We start from the raw sequence: 22,719 nt of genomic DNA, 5'->3' as shown, positions 1-22,719 counted from the left end.
GGAAACGATCAGAAACCACGTTTAATATCCAGCCACTAATATTGTTATTGAGGCAGAAAAATATATTTGATATGTAATTACAATCGTTGAAACGTTTCTGTTAGTCGATAATATCTTAAAAAGTACAGCAAACTCAGGAATGTCCCTTTAGTATTTGTAAGAAGCCCAAATTGGATTTTGTCTTCAAATAATTTCGTAACAAAAAAATATTATAGGAAATAAAATGAAATTTAACCTACTACATATATTAGAACGATCAGAAACACGTTTAATATACAATCACTAATATTTTATGCATAAAAATATATTTGATATGTAATTACAATCGTTAAAATGTCTCTGTTAGTCGATAACATCTTAAAAACTGCAGCAAACTCAGGAATGTCCCTTTAAAAAATCACCGCATACAAGTTGGGGAAGTGGCCAGGGCCTAATTCACTAAACTCTCGCAACTTTGCGATCTCGAAGTGCAGTGCTAAAAGACTTGCAAAGAGGATGCTTTGTTGTCTAAGAGACCTTTGTGAATTAGGCCCCTGATTTCCGCTTTGCACAAAATCCAATATGGCCGCCGTCAGAAAAATCTCAGCTCCGATTAACACTAGATTCTTGTATAAAACCACTTTTTAGGTCATAACTCTGGAACTAAGCCACACAGAAAGCTGATTTTCGACGCCATGGAATTCGTTTTTCAGTTTATTGGTCATCTCACTCTCACCATATAGTAAAAAATCCAATTTGGACAAAATGGCCGCCGTTCTAACTGAAAATTACCATAACTCCGGAACTGAGCCACATATTTATTTTTCTTTCACTGATATTTTAAGATATTTCACTAAATGTTATATAATAAATTTTGTTATCCCTACCCAACTGTTGTAACAGCCCGATTTTTGTATAACGCTGTGTGTGGGATGGAGCATATACAAATCCATAGACAAACAAAGGGTTAATTTAACTATAATTTAACTGTACGGCCCGCCCCCACAGTATTAGTAGTAATCCATGTAAAAATGCGTAATGATTCGTTTGGAACCTATATAACCATTTGGCTGTAATGCTCCAAAAAAAGATTTAAAAAAAGAAAAAAAGGGAGCCCGTACGCCCATGACGGCCCACTATGCCGACGTCTCTTGACGTCTCTCTGACTAACAAACTGACCACTAACCCAATGTCCTGGACAGGCAGCCCCAGATAGCTGAATGAGGTGTGTGCCCAGGCCAGCGTGCTTGAACCATAATTGGATATAAGCACGAAAATAGGTATAGACAAGCAACACTCTCAATCACTTTCGTTTCTGACTAACAAACTGACCACTAACCCACTGTCCTGGATAGACTGCCCCGGATAGCTGAGTGAGGTGTGTGCCCAGGCCAGCGTGTTTGAACCTTAATTGGATATAAGCACGAAAATAGGTATAGACAAGCAACACTCTCAATCACTTTCGTCTCTGACTAACAAACTGACCACTGATCCACTGTCCTGGACAGACTGCCCCGGATAGCTGAGTGAGGTGTGCCCAGGCCAGCATGCTTGAACCATAATTGGATATAAGCACGAAAATAGGTATAGACAAGCAACACTCTCAATCACTTTTGTTTCTGCCTAACAAACTGACCACTAACCCACTGTCCTGGACAGACTGGCCCGGATAGCTGCGTGAGGTGCGTGACCAGGCCAGCGTACTTGAACCTTAATTGAACATTCCGTTTCTTTCAGGTGTTGAGGCACAAGCATGTCTTTCGGAGTGTGAACAACTGAAGACTGACCTGACGGCGGCGGATGCGTCAAACAACAACGTTGATTTCTGCAAGTAAGTAACACGACAGTAGCCCAGTGGTAAAGCGTTCACTTGAAGCGCGGTCGGTCTGGGATCGATCCCCGTTGGTGGGCCCCATTTGGGCTATTTCTCGTTCCAGCCAGTGCTCCACAACTAGTGTATCACAATCTGTGGTGTGTACACATATCATGACAGTGGGATGGTACATATACAGAGGATACTCCCCTCGTGTCTTATGGTATTATAATTTATTAGCACCAGTTGATAAAAGTGTGAAATCCGAGGCTTGCTGAGGATCTTTATACTTTTATCAACAAGTTCTAGTAAATTATGATATCACAAGACACGAGGGGTGTGTGTGTGTGTGCGTGTGTGTGTGTGTGTGTGTGTGTGTGTGTGTGTTATTCATTTTATCATCCATTATCATTCTTTTCATTTGGGACAATTGTAAACAATGTCAGTAATGTCGGTAGAATGTCATTATATGTGGCAGCGGTAGACTCGTTAATTAGCAGAACGACAGTGTCGTGACGTCACTAAAAATAGGTTTAGCGCTGAAACAGACATAGTGACGTAACAAAAAGAAGCGATATCTCCTAGAAGAATATCGCAGGAGATATCGCAAAATATAGTGCCAGCGATTTCTCCTGCAAAAGCCTTTAATGGATGATAAAAAAGTATCCCTTGCTGATAGTCAAATTACACGACCAGGGCCCGTGCTTATAAAACTTTAAAGTCTAGACTTTAATAAAGTCCAGACTTTAACGTAATGCTATTTGAATGGCGTTGCCATGACGTTAAAGTCTGGACTTTATTAAAGTCTAGACTTTAAGGTTTATAAGCACGGGACCTAGACACTTGAGGCATATTGGTATACCGTACTTAACAACTGAATTATTCGTTAAAGACTCAGTCTATCAACTGTCACGACGAAGCTGGCCAACTCGCCGATCTCACGACTTCTACGACTGTCCAGTTGCTAGTTAGCTCGAGTCACCCTGAGCCCTCCCCTTATTTATATTGATATTTAGGGGAAGGCTACAGGAAACTCTATGTAATGCTTTGGCAGTCGTCGACAACCATATGGTAGCCAGCTACTGTGTCTAAAATATACATTGTTTCCTAAATCTGATGCCACAGAGCTTTAGTTTGATTATTCTTGAGTTCAGTCATAGCATTAAAGTTACATGTTGTTAACCAGTACCGACACTACACGAAGAAACCCGACGCCCCTATGCGAAACGAACCTGAGCTGTACTTTCGTATGGTGACGTAGAACATCAGATTTTGGAAAACAATTACATTTTAGACACAAAAGGTTGCGACCGTTTGGTTGTCAACGATTGCCAAAACATTACATATAGTTTCCTCTAGCCTTCCCCTACATATTAATATTAACAAGGGGTGGGCTGGAGGTCTGTGTAGCTAGTTGCTAATCTGAGCAATCTTATAACCCGATTCTCGTCAAATACAACACCTATATACCACGAGTCGACGATCGATTAGTTGTTAATCTGAGCGCACCTGTCGCTGGATTAGTTGTTAATCTTAGAGCGCACCTGTCGCTGGATTAGTTGTTAGTGGCAGACCCTAGTTTTGAAACAGTACGGCGTTTTTTTTTTACTATATTAGAGCCGTATATATATATATATATATATATATACACATACATATATATATATATTATACATATATAATATGCCATAAAGGTGGGTGGGAAGGTGCCAAAAAGTATGTGGGTATAGTATATGGGGGCACACACACACATACATTGAAACCTCTCAAAACCGGACCCTCTGTTAATCGGAATTCCCTCAAAACAAGACGTTTTTCATGGTCCCTTTTTAAATATTTGTCTTCCCCCCCCCCCCCCCCCCCCTGTAAACGAACACACACTTCCCAACCAGTGACACGTATCACTGGGTCCCAAGCTTATAAAACGGTTAGAGTGCAGACTCAATCGCAATTTGTATGGCATTGCCATAATATATACAAGCGACAGACCCTAGTTCGTTTGGGATAGATAGATATCTAGTTAACGGGCCCACATGCCCACTAGGGTTCTCCCCCACTTCCATTGCGAGTCCTGCCTCTGATATATCGGTGCCCTGACTCGGGATGGGGGAGGGTAGGGTACTCAGTTGAATTTGGGCAGCAATTTTTAAATTGAGCTTGTTTCTAAAAAAGTTATTTCGTTTGAGAAGTAATGTCTATCGAGACAAGATCTAGTTATTATAGACGGTATTTCTTAGTTTAAACATCACAGGCTTTAGCTTCTTTCTGTTACAACATTATCCAAATATGTTACAGGTTTGTAGATTTACTAAACGTAGTGTCCTATTTTCTCGGGCTGAAACTAGGGTCTGTTCCTTTAAAGTCTCAGACTGTTAGAGTCTTGAGTATAGACTCTAAAAGTTTTATAAGCACTAGACTTAGACTTATTGTCATTAATTAGATGTTATTGTTTTGACATACCATTACGTTTAAGAACTCTCTGTGTTAATCCCTTTGTGACACCTTTCTAAAAAAACACATATGGGGACTCACCTCAAAAAACATATATTATTGGGGTTTTGTTGTAGTCGCACGTACATCCCAAGAATTATCGGAATTGATTATATGTCTATAGTTTTCCCGAAGGGAACGCCTTTAGTATTGTGCTTCACATAGAAATACAATTTCAGGATACCTAACGTACATTGAAGCTTTTGCTGAGCTTGGTAATGACCATTGGATTATTTGAATGACAGAATACTGGATCATATTGCCAGACTATGTTTGCAAGTTATATGATAGAAAGCGCACCGAGCGTGTCAACACATCACAACAGCAAATATTCTGGGAAAAATACAACAAAGACGGACGAATAGTCTCTGCTACCACCCTGCAAAGAGAGCTTGGCCTTACACATTTAGAGAGCCAATTATGTGTGCCGCATATGGAGATTATCGTCTGTTGCAGATTTCGATGCTCCAAGCCCAACGTTGTATGGTTGGACAGACGACATGTCTATTCAGTGGACAAAAACTCCATTCCCGGATGACATTATGTCACTTCTCTGTTGTGAAGGCGAGGACTCTGATGATGCTGCGCTAGATACAGAAGAATCACAAGATGATAGAATTGACTACTCGGATGATGATGAATACATCTGAATCAACATACTGAGCCATGAGTGATTTAACGAAAACTGAACTCAGTTACAAATACCAAGTTTTGCCACTGAAAACATTTGCAGCTAAAATTATACATAGTTTTTCATGTCGCTGAAATGAGAACAGTTTAAGGACCTCCCTGTGTTAATCCCTTTGTGACACCTTTCTGGGGTGGTATATGGGGACTCACCTCTAAAACCTATATGTTATGGGTTTTTTGGTAGTTTGGTGCCCCCCTCCCAAAATGTGGGGGGGGGGGGGCCACCCCGCCACCCCCCCCTGCCACCCCCCCCCGATCTGAAATTGTGTAACCTCCCCTGGTTTTGATAGCTATATATCTGCAGTGTATCTGAGACCACTTTTGCAAATCTTTCCTTTGTTTTAATGAAAATATTTGGCTACATACTTCACAGTGTGTCCAAATAACCAAATTCTAAGATGAGGGGTATACTTTAGTTTTTGATGTTAATAGCTAATATTTTGCCCCAGAGTTGGTGCGATCAACAGGCAGATCATACTACAGGAAGGTGTCAGCTACACAAAAATACTAGTCCCATAAATTTCCCTTTCAGGTTGTAAAGACCCCCCCCCCCCCCCCCCCCCCTCCATCTACACCTGGACTACTTGTTTTCTTTCTTTCTTTCTTTATAACGTATTTGTGTGGGTGTGGGTGTGTGGGTCTGTGTGTAGTTGTTTATTAATTTAATTTACTTTAGTTTAGTTTAGTTTAGTTTAATTTAAGTCTACTTTACTGACACGACACGAGTTACACGACCACAGACACTTAACACATATCGGTATATTCAGTTCTGGATTAGCTGTTAAAGCGACAGACACTAGCTTTTAACACTATGTCGTATTTTTCACTATATTAGAGATATAATATATTTCACTATATTATGTCGTTTACTTTACTTTTACTTTACTTTACTTTACTTTACTATTACTTAAACTTTTACTTTAACTTTTACTTAACTTTTACTTTACTTTACTTTTACTTTACTTTTACTTTACTTTACTTTACTTTATTTTGCAGACTTAGTAGCCGATACATATTTTGCTTGATAAGCAATAAACAAAACTGCTATGAAAACGATGAAACGACCGCCAATTCCACACTTGCAAATACTCGGACGAAGTACTATGCCAACTGCGGATTAACAGGTAACTCTTCATTCAATTAAATGTAGTCTTTGTGTCGTTCCTTTCAGGCACTGTGATTAAAAAAATAATAATAATAAAATTTAAAAATCTGGAAAACTATATGTGGGATGGACAGACGGGCAGACGGGCGGACGGACAGGACAGAAAGATGGGCAACGTTACACCGGTAGAGGACTAGTAAATGTGCTCTAGTGGTGTCATTAAATAGATCAAACTTTAACTTTTCGTTGCTTGGAAAATACCCGCAATGGTTGGGGGCATGTTTAAAGGATGTTAATCAGAATATCTCCAAACCATTGTCTTTCTTAAAAAATATATTTCCATTTATTGTTGTCTTCCCTATAAGAGATATTTCCATTTTAAATATTGCAGCCAAGAAGGATTCACCCTTTAACTAGTCTTGTTCTTATTCAAATATTGACTTTCACCTATTTCACTATTCATTAAAAAGAACCCATTTGATGCATTAAAACTTTAAATTTAATAATAAAACCAGGGAACAGTTTGGTTTTAAAACTTTGATTAGCATCTGTGATCAGTTGAAAATTGATTAGCAACTACTATTTATTAACATTTTAAAATTGCCTACCTGTCTCAACTTCCTCCACGGATGCAGTCTCTGTATTTACCTGCAACCACCTGGCATCCTGAGGTCAGGTCAGGTCAGGTCATAGGGCTTCACGTGCACATTCAAAACAAGCTGTTGTAGCGCACGCCTGTGCTGGGCGCAAGAGCCGGCCTCGGCCGGCTCCTCCGTCCAGGACAGGAAAGGGGGGGGGGTTGTTAGATCGGGAAGAAATGCACTGGCAGGTGCAAAGGGAGAAACGAAAGGGGGCAGTTGGACCAGTACCCCAGGCGGGGGCAGGGTGCATGGTGCTATGGAATTTTGAATGGCGCAAAGTATTATGGCCAAAGAGAAAATTACGCAAATGGGTTGACCATTGGGCGCGATTTGAACGGTCCGTCAAAAACCGCCCAGAGCAAGTATAACGCTTTACCACATTGGTGAATCGAGTCCCGCCCACATTAGTTTTAAAGTCTGATGCTGTGGTGTTTCCCTTGCTTTAAATGTAGGGCACACAACCCAGGTGATTTCCCGTGAGTGCACGTGTGTTACTTTTTGTCACGTGGGTTACCAGTAGTATATGTATGTATGTGTTGTCCAGCTTCCCCTGAGTGCAGTGTATGTATTGTGTGTTACTTTCTGTCACGTGTATTACTTTTTGTCACGTGTGTTACCACCAACTCAGATATATATTATTCCAGGGAGATATGAATAACTATCCTTTATTTTAGACCGGCATAGGTCTATATCTACACACTTTGGTATCAGCTTGTTATCTGTGCACACTTCACAGATATATTTTTGAATGAAATCCACGACACTTCAAAACTTTGTTATATTCCAGGTCGCGGGTGTTACCGACCCTTTTGTATATATTCCTGCCCACCCCTCGCCATATATATAATATATATGGTGATATGTAACATATATAGCCATATATATACGTCATCATCTAGCACACATGTAGCACCTCGATATATCACAGTTATTCAGTAGAGGCTAACAGACATGTTTGAATGTCACGTGTGTTACCGTATATATGACCCTATCCGGCTTCTGAAAAATCCATGCTGGAATCATTACATATATGAATATTAAAATTGAATGTATTGAATCTGTATTGATATATATATATATATATATATATATATATATATATATATATATATATATATATATATATATATATATATATATATATATATATATATTATATATACACCTGATTTTCTTTTAGAAAACGATATAACAACCTGTTCAACTTCACTATCGGGACAGTGTTCTGCAGATTTTAGTACAGCACAGAGTCATCTGTTAAAACAAGAATATGTCCAGTATTGCCAGTAAGTCTAATTTGCAAATTTCCTAGATTAGCACAATATATACATGTGTGTATATGTATTCTGGAAGAATGGCCCATAAACTCGAATGACGTCATTTTGGATGTCCTTACATCAAAATAAACTAGTGCGTAACGTTTTTTGTTTGTTTTCTGAACGCTGGACATCTTTCAGTGTAAAATTGCTATTGAAATGTTTTTATTTGATGACTATGAATGTATACGTCAATTATGGAGTGTCACCCTAATACGTTTGCTTAAAGGTCAATAAACCTAATGCCATGAACTCGATTAATTTAATCTAAATTGCAAAATTATCAAATTTTTAAAGTATGCGATCTGAAAAATGTATGTGGGCCCTACACCCAGAGGCGCGCGCGCGCACACACACACACACACACACACACACACACACACACACACACACACACACGTATGTGGGCCATTCTCCCAGAAGTTGTCACTTTGCATAATAGTGCCTTTGTAAAAATAATGTTTTTAAAATATGATGTCTTATGGTCATGTCTTATCTAGGGTCCGGTGAATATATTTCAAATTCAAGCAGTGATCTTTACATAGGATTTTATTATTTTTATCAACTTGGTTTTCCGGAACAGGGTCTACTAGTAGTGGCTGCCATGTTACGGTGTTGACATATTTTGTTTTCTAAATTAATATTAAAAAATCTAAATATACTAAACAGCACTGAAAACGCACCACCAAGAAATGTTTGGATTTCGAAAAGAATACGTGAGAAATAAATGATTTTGTTGTGAACAGCAATAGATGGATGATTGACAATGACAACAAACAAAAAAAAGGATGCACAATCATTGATTAGTTTGAATTCATCTGCGTATGAAAGACACGTGGGGTCACAATGAAAAGTCAATAGCGCGTATGACCACCATCTGCAACAACACAAGCCATGCAACGTCTTCTCATCGACCCGATAGGTCTGCGAATAGTTTTCTGGGGGATAGCATTCCACTCCTGCTGTAGTGCGTTTTTCAGTTCTCTAAGGTTATTCATTTTTGGACGACGTGAGATGAGTTGACCAAGGCAAACCCAAAGATGCTCTATTGGCGATAAATCAGGGGGCAGTGCTGGCCATTCAAGGAAAGGGACATTACTGTTCGCTAGATAGTGTTGTAAGACATGTTGTGTCCGTTCAGGCGTTGTCTTGCTGAAATGTGTGCATATTCCGATGCTGATGAAAGAAGGGAATGACCTGATTGTGCAAGACGTTATCCCGGTAGTAAATGGCATTCATTCTGCAAACATGGAGTGCTGTTCGGTGATGATAACCGATCCCTCTCCACACCATGACACTCCCTCCACCCCATCAATCCTTCTGGACAAGGCAGTCATTGTGGTAACGTTGTCCACGCCTACGCCACACCCGCAACCGACTATCAGCATTCCTTAATTGGAAACGGGATTCGTCAGTGAATAGCTACATAATGCCAACGTTGTAATCTCCAATGACGATACCTTTCTGCCAAATGTCGGCGCTCATTTCGATGTCGATCAGTCAGGATAGGTCCAAAATATGGTCGTTGAGCACGCAGTCCAGCAGAACGAAGACGGCGACGCACAGTGTCTGCGTTGATAACCCCTCGTCGACCTTGAACAGTTGGTGCAGTCCTGGCAGTTGGCAGCGTTCGATCACGAATATGGAGGCGAATAATATGGCGATTTTATCGTGGTGTCGTTGGCCTGGACGTGGACGGTCCCTGGTGGTTTCTGTCTGCTGGTATCTCCTGTGGAGTCTAGTGATTGTTGAATGGTGACATCCAAACCGCAGTGCGATGACTCTACTTGAAATGTCGATTTGAAGCATGCCTAAGGCACGTTCACGTTCCTCAGCTGTCAATCTTGCCATCACTTGTTTAACGTTCCCTCAAAGACTACTTCATAAATGATAGTGGCTTTTCAGAGACCATCTTTTATAGCCCCAATCAGCATGATTTGCGCATTCAATTTACGTTTTTTATGCTATGTTTTATGGAGTGTCCAGGCACTCGTTTTTGTAAGTTATGTCATTTTAAGGTAGCACGGTTGTGATATTTTTAATGGAGTTTCACAGGTTATCATCAACTGGTGCTGCGTTTTTGCTGTTCAGTATATTTACACGTGATGCACCTTTCGTCATATTTTTAGTAGCCCATCAAAGATCAAAATGGTAAAGATATTTAAGGTCAAGGAACACTGAGAAAGCTTATTCATGTTTGACGCAATATGCATGTTTTAATGCAAAGAAATATTTGTTTATGATACGAGTACATTTTAAAGCTATAATCATGTTGAACATGTGGCTAATTAGATCATCATCATAATGTTACTTGTGACCGTTACGGTGTTTTAACAAAAACACTCATTGCTTCTCAGTATATTTTATAGCGATGTTGAATGCCAAGCTACATTTACTGATTCATGAAACATATTCATTTAATAGTAGCTATTTCATTGTTTTTTTCGAATAAAATCAAGAGTGATGAACATATTTATCACGAGTTGACATGTCGTTTAACAAGGAACACTCCTAATTTTTAACAATATTTTTCCCCAATTGCCTGTCGAAAATAGAATGTTATGGAACTTTTTCAGAAAATTACTTGACCATAGACTTTTAAAACGAAATTTAAATAAAAATGATCAACATTTATTTTAATACTGCTGTGACCTGACAAAAATCCTCCAAAACCTTCCACAAAAACAAAAGAAGTGCACTCAATGGTCATCAATTTAGCTTCGTTTGTTCGTTTAGTGACAACTGCACTTCGTATCCCTGTTTTATAGGTGCAGTTGTTTAAATTACATATTTATATTTTCAAAGACGATCAGATGGATTGGTAATCAATAAATTTAAATACGAAGAAACGAGACTAATTTAATCAGCACTTTTACAAAAAAAAGTAGATACGATTTCTATATTTTCACTGTTGAAAATATGCTGATCCTTTTATGGTGTCCGTGACATATTTCATTGCTGTGTTAACATATAACATTATGCTCTACGGTGTTTCCAGTTGCACACTCATTGTTTTGTATGATCATAGCTAAAATGTTGATTCCATCCTGCAAAGCTCATCTGTATTTTTTTGTTGTGTTTTTTCGGGCGGGTGTTGTCTCTACAAATTAAGAGACCGTTAATGAAATGGCCGACATTTCATTAAATAGTCATTGTTTATTTCAGAACTGTGAGAGTATACCTACGATGCATCAAAGAGAAGATACCTACTGTTTGCTCAAACAGCAAGGTCTCTCCCACAGATGCCGTAGGGAATGCCGTTCTTGTCTACGGTTCTTCAATATGCAAGGGAGGTAATTGCGTTTCGATTATTTAATTATCATTTTTGATATATGTCTTTCAGTCTGTCTATGTATATATATATCTGTCTGGGCTTGTCTATGTATATAAAATCCACTAGCCCTGAGGTCAGTGATTAAAACACTCCATTCATTTCTCTACACTTTAAGTTAATACCTTTTACTAAATAACACTCCACTCCTCTCCACACCACTCCACTCCTCTCCATAAACCCCACTTTCCACACTCTGTCCTCTCCACACCACTCCACTCCTCTCCATACCACTCCACCCCACTCACTCCTCTCAACACAACTCCACTCCTCTTCTTCCTCTCCACAACACTCCACTCCTCTCAAGCCACACCACTCCTCTCCACACCACTCCACTCCTCTTCATAACACTCCACTCCTCTTAACACCACACCATCCACTCCACTCCACTCCTCTCCACACCACTCCACTCCTCTCCATAACACCCCACTCCTCTCCACACCACTCCACTCCTCTTCATAACACTCCACTCCTCTCCACACCATTCCACTCCTCTCCATAACACTTCACTCCTCTCAACACCACTCCACTCCTCTCCACACCACTCCACTCCTCTTCATAACACTCCACTCCTCTTAACAACAGACCATCCACTCCTCTACACTCCACTTCTCTCAACACCACTCCACTCCACACCATTTCCTTCCACTCCTCTCAATACCACACCACTCCACTCCTCTCCGTAAAACTTCACTCCTCTCAACACCACTCCACTCCTCTCAACACGATTCCATTCCTATTCATAATACTCCACTCCTCTTCACACCACTCCACACCACTCTACCCCACACCACACCACACCATCCAATCCTCTCCACACCACTCCAGTCCTCTCCATACCACTCCACTCCTCTCAACACTACTCCACTCCAATCCTCTCCACACCACACCGTCCTCTCCTCTCAATACCACCCCACTCCACTCCTCTCCACACCACTCCACTCCACTCCTCTGCTGTCCACACCACTCCATCCCCTCCACTTCTCTCAACACCACTCCACTCCTCTTCTCTCGACACCACCCCACTTCTCTCCATACCATTCCACTGCACTTCTCTCCATAACACTCCACTCAACACCACTCCACTCCAATCCTCTCCACACCACGCCACTCCTCTCCATCACACTCCACTCCTCTCAACACCACTCCACTCCACTCCACACCACACCGTCCTCTCCTCTCAATACCACACCACTCCACTCCTCTCCATAACACTTCACTCCTCTCCACTCCAATCTACTTCTCCACACCACTCCACTCCTCTCTACACCACTCCACTCCTCTCCACACCACTCCACTCCTCTCCATAACATTCCACTCCTCTCGACACCACTCCACTCCTCTCCATAACATTCCACTCCTCTCGACACCACTCCACTCCTCTCCACACCACTCCACTCCTCTCCATAACATTCCACTCCTCTCGACACCACTCCACTCCTCTTCATAATACTCGACTCCTCTCCACACCACACCACACCATTCCACTCCTCTCCGTAACACTTCACGCCTCTCAACACCACACCATTCCACTCCTCTTCATAATACTCCACTCCTCTCCACACAACTCCACTCCTCTCCATAAAACACAGAACACAACAACAAAACAACAGTAAGAACAAGAAACAAAGTTTGTTTGTTTGTTTGTTTTTTTGTTTTTTCTTTGATAATACCACATGTCAACGTGAGAAAAATGAAAATCTTAAACTGTTTTTGTTCACTAAGTGTACGCGGCACCACTAGAGCACATTGATTTATTAATCATCGGCTATTGGATGTCAAACATTTGATAATTTTGAAATGTAGTCTTAGAGAGGAAACCCGCTACATTTTCGCATTACAAGCAAGGGGTCTTTAAAATGCACCCACAGAAAGGATAGCACATACCACGGCCTTTCATATACCAGTCGTGGTGCACTGGCTGGAACAAGAAATAGCCCAATAGGCCCACCGACCGGGATCGATCCTAAACCGACCGCGCATTAAGCCAGCGGTTTACCACTGGGCTACGTCTGCCCGCCCCACCCCCCCCCCCACCGCCTGTCAACAAGAAACAACGACCAACCCCCCCCCCCAAAAAAAAACAAATAAAAGAAAGAAAAAAAACAACAACAACCCACCCACCGAAAATATAATAAGGAATTACTTTTAGTGGATTAAGAATTTATTATATTTCATTTTTGTTTTGTTTTTGTTTTCTTTTTTAATTAATTTTTTTTATGTTTATCTTTTGTAGACAATCCAAATTTCCAGCAATGCCATGCAGTGTTCGCCAAAACGTGTGGTTCGTTTACCAGTTGCAGGTACCGAAATTTGTGTATTGCCCGCGGGCTATACGTTTTCAAGCATTGAAATTTATCACCCAGCGGCTTATCTGCCAGGGCGAGAAGTAGCCCGGTGGTTAAGCGCTGGCTTGATGCGCTGTTGGTGTGGGATCGATCCCCGTCCATGGGCCCATTGGTCTATTTCTCGTTCCAGCCAGTGCACCACGACGGGTATATCAAAGGCCGTTGTATATGCTATCCTGTCTGTGGGAAGGTGCATGTAAAAAATCTCTTGCTACTAATGGAAAAATGTAGAGGGTTTCTTCCGACGTCTACGTGTGTACATTACCAAATATTTGACATACAATAGCCAAGGCCCGGGGGGGGGTGGGGGGGGGGGGGGGGTAGCGCTCGCCTGATGCGCGATCGATCTAGGATCGATTCCCGTCGGTGGGCCCATTGGGCTATTTCTCGTTTGAGCCTGTGCCTCACAACTGGTATATCAAAAGCCGTGGTATGTACTATCCTGTCTGTGGGATGATGCATATGAACGATCCCTTGCTGCTAATCGAAAAGACGGCGGGTTTCGTCTCTCGATATATGTGGTCCTTAACCTTATGTCTATTGCCATATAACCGTAAATAAAATGTGTTGAGTGCGTCGTTAAATAAAACATTTCTTTCCTTTCCTTCAAAGACTGTATGTGAGAACTGTCAAATGTCAATGTTGTTAAACATTCAGTTCTCTCTCTGTCTTTCTGTCTGTCTGTCTGTCTGTCTGTCTGTCTATCTGTCTGTCTGTCTGTCTCTCTCTCTCTCTCTATGTCTGTCTGTCTCTGTCTTTCTGTCTGTCTGTCTGTCTCTGTCTCTCTCGCTCTCGCTCTCGCTCTCGCTCCCGCTCTCGCTCTATGTGTGTATGTGTATGTGTATGTGTATGTGTATGTGTATGTGTATGTGTATGTACATCGTATATGTAGATGTAGATGTAGATGTAGATGTAGATGCAGATGTATATATATTGGTTTAAAAAGTGATAAATTATCGTGAACCAAGTACTATTTTCCTTTTCGTTGTCTTCCAGTTCTGTTTCTACTCTCAAGGCTTGTGCAGAAACAACCCAGTGCACTGAAGCCGGGAAATCTCGTTTGCTACAGTTTATCAACACAAGTTATGAGGCTCCATGTGCACAAGGTATACCTGTGATTAAAATGTGCTGTGCATCGTTAAATAAAGTATCCCTTCCCCTTCCTTCCTTCCTTCCTTCCTTCCTTCCTTCCTTGTGAACAATATATAGCTGTAATTAAAATGCGTTGTGCGTCGTTAAATAAAACATTCCTTTCACTCTTCATTCCTCCCTTCCTCCCTTCCTCCATTCCTTCCTTCCTTGTGAACAATGTATACCTGTAATTAAAATGTGTTGAGCGTCGTTAAATAAAACACTGGGATCGATCCTCGTCGGTAGGCCCATTGGGATATTTCTCGTTCCAGCCAGTGCATCACGACTGGTAGATAAAGACCGTGGTATGTAGTACCCTGTCTGAAGGATGGTGCATATAAAAGATCCCTCGCTGCTAATCAGTATCTGTGTAGTCCTTAACCATATGTCTGACGCCATATAACCGTAAATAAACTGTGTTGAGTGCGTTGTTAAATAAAACATTTCTTTCTTCCTTTTTTAAATAAAACATTCCTCCATTCCTCCTTCCTTCCTTCTTCCCGTCCTTGTGAACAAAGTATACCTGTAATTAAAATGCGTCGTTAAATGAACATTTATCCCTTCCTCCCTCTCTCCATCCCTCCCCTCCTCCCTTCCATCATTTCTTCCTTCGTTCCATGTGAACAAGGTATACCTGTAATTAAAATGCGTCATTAAATGAACATTTATCCCTTCCTCCCTCTCTCCATCCCTCCCCTCCTCCCTTCCATCATTTCTTCCTTCATTCCGTGTGAACAAGGTATACCTGTAATTAAAATGCGTCGTTAAATGAACATTTATCCCTTCCTCCCTCTCTCCATCCCTCCTCTCCTCCCTTCCATCATTTCTTCCTTCATTCCATGTGAACAAGGTATACCTGTAATTAAAATGTGATGTGCGTCGTTAAATGAACATTTCTCCCTTCCTCCTTCTCTTCATCCCTTCCTTCTTTCCTTCCTTCCTTCCTCCCATGTGAACAAAGTATACCTGTAAATAAAATGTGTTATGCTTCGTTAAATAAAACATTCTTCCCTTCCTTCCTTCCTTCCTTCCTTCCTTCCTTCTTTCCTTCCTTCCTTGTGCACAAGGTATACCTGTAATTAAAATCGGATGTGCGTCGTTAAATAAAACATTCCTCCCTCCCTCCCTTCCTTCTTTCCTTCCTTCCTTCCTTCCTTCCTTCCTTCCTTCCGTGTGAACAAGATATACATAGTGTCCTTTTTTTTCTTTTTTTCTGTTTTGTAAAGGTTAACTTTGTAAATGAGCTGTATGGTTTATATTTGTAAAATGTGTTATTCCTATTTTTAGCACAGGAACAGGTATACTTGTAAAATGTGTTATAAATGTGTTATTGCTACTTTTAGCACAGGGACAGGTATACCTATAAAATATGTTATAAATGTGTTATTCCCACTTTTAGCACAGGGACAGGTATACTTGTAAAATGTGTTATAAATGTGTTATTCCCACTTTTAGCACAGGGACAGGTATACTTGCATAATGAGTTAATCCCACGTTTAGCACAGGGACAGGTATACTTGCATAATGAGTTAATCCCACTTTTAGCACAGTGACAGGTATACTGTATAATGTGTTATTGCTACTTTTAGCACAGGGACAGGTATACTTGTAAAATGTGTTATTCCCACGTTTAGCACAGGGACAGGTATACTTGTAAAATGTGTTATAAATGTGTTATACCTACATTTAGCACAGGAACAGGTATACTTGTAAAATGTGTCATTGCTATTTTTAGCACAGGTACAGGTATACTTGTAAAATGTGTTATTCCCACGTTTAGCACAGGGACAGGTATACTTGTAAAATGTGTTATAAATGTGTTATACCTACGTTTAGCACAAGGACAGGTATACTTGTAAAATGTGTTATAAATGTGTTATACCTACGTTTAGCACAGGGACAGGTATCCTTGTAAAATGTGTTATAAATGTGTTATTCCTACTTTTAGTACAGGGACAGGATACTTGTAAAATGTGTTATTACTACTTTTAGCACAAGGACAGGTATACTTGTAAAATGTGTTATAAGTGTGTTATTCCTACTTTTAGCACAGGGACAGGTATACTTGTAAAATGTGTTATAAATGTGTTATTTCCACTTTTAGCACAGTGACAGGTATACTTGTAAAATGTGTTATAGATGTGTTATTCCTACTTTTAGCACAGGGACAGGTATACTTGTATAATGTGTTATAAATGTGTTATTTCCACTTTTAGCACAGTGACAGGTATACTTGTAAAATGTGTTATAAATGTGTTATTCCTACTTTTAGCACAGGGACAGGTATACTTGTAAAATGTGTTATAAATGTGTTATTCCTACTTTTAGCACAGGGACAGGTATACTTGCATACTGAGTTAATCCCACGTTTAGCACAGGGACAGCTATACTTGTAAAATGTGTTATTCCCACGTTTAGCACAGGGACAGGTATACTTGTAAAATGTGTTATTGCTATTTTTAGCACAGGGACAGGTATACTTGTAAAATGTGTTATTCCCACGTTTAGCACAGGGACAGGTATACTTGTAAAATGTGTTATTGCTATTTTTAGCACAGGGACAGGTATACTTGTAAAGGTGTTATTGCTATTTTTAACACAGGGACAGGTATACTTGTAAAATGTGTTATTCCCACGTTTAGCACAGGGACAGGTATTCTTGTAAAATGTGTTATTGCTATTTTTAGCACAGGGACAGGTATACTTGTAAAATGTGTTATTCCCACGTTTAGCACAGGGACAGGTATACTTGTATAATGTGTTATAAATGTGTAATACCTACATTTAGCACAGGAACAGGTATACTTGTAAAATGTGTTATTGCTATTTTTAGCACAGGTACAGGTATAGTTGTAAAATGTGTTATTCCCACGTTTAGCACAGGGACAGGTATACTTATAAAATGTGTTATAAATGTGTTATACCTACGTTTAGCACAGGAACAGGTATCCTTGTAAAATGTGTTATAAATGTGTTATTCCTACTTTTAGCACAGGGACAGGTATACTTGTAAAATGTGTTATAAATGTGTTATTTCCACTTTTAGCACAGTGACAGGTATACTTGTAAAATGTGTTATTGCTACTTTTAGCACAGGAACAGGTATACTTGTAAAATGTGTTATTAAAGTGTTATTCCCACTTTTAGCACAGGGACAGGTATACTTGTAAAATGTGTTATAAATGTGTTATACCTCCTTTTAACACAGAAACAGGTATGCTTGTAAAATGTATTATAAATGTGTTATACCGACTTTTAGCACAGTGACAGGTATACTTGTAAAATGTGTTATAAATATGTTATACCTATGTTTAGCATAGGGACAGGTATACTTGTAAAATGTGTTATAAATGTGTTATTGCAACTTTTAGCATAGTGACAGGTATACTTATAAAATGTGTTATAGATTTGCTATTCCTACTTCCTCGGTCTGGGATCGATTCCCGTCGGTGGACTCATTGGGATATGTTTCGATCCAGCCAGTGCACCACGACTGGTATATCAAAAGCCGTGGTACACGCTATCCTGTCTGTGGAATGGGGCATATAATAAATTCCTTGCTACTAATGGTAAAATGTAGTAGGCTTTCTCTCTTAAGTCTATGTCAAAATTGTCAAATGTTTTACATCCGATAGCCGATGATTAATAAATCAATATGTTCTAGTGGTGTTGTTAAACAAAAACAAAGTGTAAATTTTAACTTTAACTTCTGTTTCATGTAGTGGAACAGGCTAAACTATGTAGAAATCTGACCATGGTTTGTTCAGCCCTGTTGATGTCGGCATCGGAACTATTAAAAACTGGAGATACAAACGGTTGCCAAACGTAAGTATTACCAAAATGTTTATTGCTGATTTTATTGAATCAAAACGAATACGAATACGAATATGAATACGTTTATTTGTATTGCGGATCATTTCACAGCGTGTTGCACACATAAACACATTACAACACATCTAGTTAATTAACATTAAAGTTAAAGGGACATTCCTGAGTTTGCTGCATTGTAAGATGTTTCTGACTAATAAAATATTTCTACGATTAAACTTACACATAAAATATATTTTCTTGTTTAGAATATCAGTGTCTGTATATTCAATGTGTTTATGGCCATCTTAATATTTGTAAGAAGCCCAAATTGGATTTTGTCTTCAAATAATTTCGTACGTACGAAAAAAGTATATTAAATGAAATTTAACCTACTACAGGTATTAGAACGATCAGAAACACGTTTTATATACAGTCACTAATATCTTATGCAGAAAAAATATATTTCATGTGCAATTACAATTGTTAAAAAGTCTCTGTTAGTCGATAACATCTTAAAAACTGCAGCAAACTGAGGAATGTGTCTTTAAAAAAGTGAATATAAATTTTGAAACGACAAATGTGTGTATATTTTATTTTATCTGACTGTTGGAACCTTAAAGGGACAGTCCTGAGTTTGCTGCAATATTTAAGATGTTATCGACTAACAGAGACTTTTTAACGACTATAATTACATATTTTAAATATATTTTTCTGCATATAATATTAGTGGCTGTATATTAAACATGTTTCTGATTGTTCTAGTATTTGTACTAGGTTAAATTTCATTTTATTTCCTAATTTTGTTTTCATACATACGAAATTACTTGAACAAAAAATCCAGTTTGGGCTTCTTACAAATATTAAGACGACCAGAAACACATTGAATATACAGACACTGATATTCTAAATAAAAACATATATTTAATGCGTATTTTTAGACTTTAAAATATTTTATTAGTCGGAAATATCTTACAATGCAGGAAAATCAGGACAGTCTCTTTAAGTATAAACGTACTTAAGTTAGTACAATTGTGTAGATTTAAAGGGTTCGCTACACCGATTCGACATCATGCCTATCGGAGAAAACCGGGAAAACGTGCGACGCTGAAAAGGAAGGAAACGAAGTTCCATTGGTCAGGTGAAGGCGAGAAGTCATTCTACCGTATCAAGCATATGCGCTACTCGTCTCCCGTGATGGCAGCACCAGACTACCGAAGGCCGTTCAAGCTAGCTGTGGATGCCAGTGACGTGGGTGCTGGATCTGTGCTGTTCCCAGAAGACGAAGACGGACTGGACCATCCTAATGAAAACCTCCAACCAGAGAGTTTTGAGGTGGAGTCTTCTTCTGCAAGAATACCCAATTACCATTGAACATATCAAGGGCACATCCAATGTAATCGCTGATGCCCTGTCCCGAAGTTGAACGTTATGATAATGTGGTGACATTCTTTATTTCTGTTTTGTTTATATATATTTTTGTATACCAGGGACTCAGAGACTCAGTGTGATTACTGGTAGTCACCTTATTATTACATGTGTTATAAATGTCCGTATGCGTCGGTTAACGCACCTTTTTGTTTTAATGTAGTATATTTCCCTATTCCTAGAGTAGAGGAAATATCCTTTTTGAGGTGGGTGTGTGTCACGGTACATGCCCTTAATTTGTTTCGCCTGTGGCGATTTTAATTGTGTTAGGGTGCCGTGTGCAGTTTATTGCCCGTAGCCCAGGTGGACAACTTGTTACGTAATACTTCTCGCGCGATTCTTGCGTTCCAATATGCACTTAGCGAGGTGTGGAGGCCATGTGGCGAGTAGTTACGTAATACCTCTGCGAGTGCGGTTTCGACGACCGTGATTTTGGCGACGATGGCGTCAGTAGTCTGACGATCAGAGAGAAATAATACCTACGCTAGGAGAGATGAAAAATGAGATGATACGTGAGGTGCCGCCTTGTTCCCCCAGGCCAATTCTGATTTTGGAATAAATAGCTAGGATTTAGAGATATCGAGGAGAACGAATAGGAAGGCTCCGAAGGAACGTTAGTCCGTTTGGACTTTGGTAAATATCATTTCTGCTCTGTGTATAACCTTGATGTGATTGATGTGACTTTAAATATTTTAATACTGTATTATACCGATATTCTTTAGACAGTGTCTTCGGTCATCTGACGAAGTAAATCGTAGACTTATTGTTCTAACATTATATGAGTATTTGGTAATATAAAGCTTAGCCAGTCATCCCAGCCGACCTGGGTAAACTGTAGGTTATTGTCTTTATTGTGATAAGTATTAATTCTGTGTTACAAGATTACTGAAAGAGTAGTTAGGGTTAATTAAAAATTAACCCGTTAGGAATAGAGCTGTAATTCCTTTATTAATTAAGTTCCCCAAGAAGCGTTCTAAATTATCACACGTTACTGAACGAGTAGTAAGGGTTAATCAAAAATTAACCAGTTAGGAATGGTGTTGTAATTCCTTTATTAATTAACTTCTCCTGTAAGCGTTTCTCAATTATCGCACGTGTGGGTGTGGTGTAACGGTGAAGTGATTCGCATATTGTGTAACTAGACACCTAGAGATTAACTAATTAAGTGATCAGTTCTGGGTTGTTATTATTGTTGTTATTAATTGACTACTACGGCTGTACATTTGTCAGCGTAGATTAATACAGATTCCAAAGTGTATTGTGTTTTTGTTGTGTTTTCTAGAGAACTAACGTGCTATATTATATATACTTTATATAAGATCGTATCTCTGATCATACCTAGAGACGAGCCATACTAGGTTTAACAGCCTGTTACAGAGAGATCTAATAGATATACAGTTAGGAGAGATATTTTGATAATCGTGTTTTACTCAGTTACGGGAATTATAGAATCCCCGTGACAGGAGTAGAAAATTGGGGTGATTCATACAAAAAAAAAAGAAAAAAAAAAGAGAGAAAAAAAGAGAAGAAATAAATGAGAGAGAAAAAGAGCCTCAGACTACCAACTGCCACGACAGAGTTGACGAACGTTCTGCTGTCACGACTTCTACGACTGTCCAGTTGCTAGTCTGAGCGCTCTTACAACTCGATTCTCGTCGAACTCATTAGTTGTTAATCTGAGCGCACACGTCGTAAGTCGGGAGTTGTTTGAAATTACAACGCAACCTTGGAGTTGGCCAACTTCGTCGAAACAGTTGATAGATTGAGCCTACCATAACGTAGAACATTGAAATTTTCATTTTAATACATGACCTACTTTTAAATGTAGCACGTAATGTCACAAAATAAATACTATGCCAATGAGAACCTACTCAGTATTAACAAATGATGGTCGAATTTCTGCCCAACTTTCTTTTCCCACCGCCCATAATCTTTTTATGTAAGATAAAAAAAAAAAAACATCTTTATTCCTTTAATTGTTGTTTTTGTCCCCAAATTTTTATGACCCCAGACTGCAGACCTATGGACTATTCATTTTGGAACGAGTTCTCTCTTGGAGAATATCGATAGGGGTCGTTGGCAGGGTGTGTGTGTGTGTGTGTCTGGAGGGGGGGGGGGGGAGATCTAGACTGTGGCATGCCATGGTGCCCCGAGAAAAAAAAACTTTAACAAAAAGAAAATTCTTTTTGAGAATAAGGACAACCACCGAAACCCACCTCCAGCACACGCGCATGGGCTGTCACTAACAACTCTCTCTCTCTCTCTCCCTCTCTCTCTCTCTCTCTCTCTCTCTCTCTCTCTCTCTCTCTCTCTCTCTCTCTCTCTCTCTCTCTCTCTCTCTCTCTCTCTCTCTCTCTCTCTCTCTCTCTCTCTCTCTCTCTCTCTCTCTCTGAGGAGTCTGATACCCGTGAAGAACAAGAAGTACCGATTCATTCATTTCAACTTATTTCCGTCTTTATATCCAATTAACGTTCAAGCACGCCGTCCTGGCCACACACACACCTCAGCTATCTGGGCTGTATGTCCAGGACAATGGATTAGTTGTTAGTGTTTAGTGAGAGAAAAGAGGGTGTAATGGTTTTACACCTACCCACTGAGTCATTAAAACTCGCTCTGGGTGGGAGCCCGTATCGGGCTGCG

The 22,719-nt window shown here is 39.7% G+C and overlaps 1 protein-coding gene across 1 annotated transcript in view; it reads left to right on the top strand.

The window, feature by feature from the left end:
* Nucleotides 1–22,719, top strand: part of LOC121385388 — a 66,661-nt gene that overhangs the window by 18,632 nt on the left and 25,310 nt on the right. The window contains exons 4-8 of the mRNA XM_041516055.1: nucleotides 7,899–8,004; nucleotides 11,200–11,327; nucleotides 13,602–13,668; nucleotides 14,710–14,819; nucleotides 18,567–18,669. Coding sequence (XP_041371989.1) covers nucleotides 7,899–8,004; nucleotides 11,200–11,327; nucleotides 13,602–13,668; nucleotides 14,710–14,819; nucleotides 18,567–18,669 — 514 coding nt within the window. The remainder of the gene's footprint in view (nucleotides 1–7,898; nucleotides 8,005–11,199; nucleotides 11,328–13,601; nucleotides 13,669–14,709; nucleotides 14,820–18,566; nucleotides 18,670–22,719) is intronic.

This window comes from Gigantopelta aegis, chromosome 11 (genome assembly GCF_016097555.1).
Source record: "Gigantopelta aegis isolate Gae_Host chromosome 11, Gae_host_genome, whole genome shotgun sequence".
Lineage (NCBI taxonomy): Eukaryota > Metazoa > Mollusca > Gastropoda > Neomphalida > Peltospiridae > Gigantopelta > Gigantopelta aegis.
Note: the sequence above shows the minus strand (reverse complement) of the source record. Positions and strands in the feature narration are given on the sequence as shown.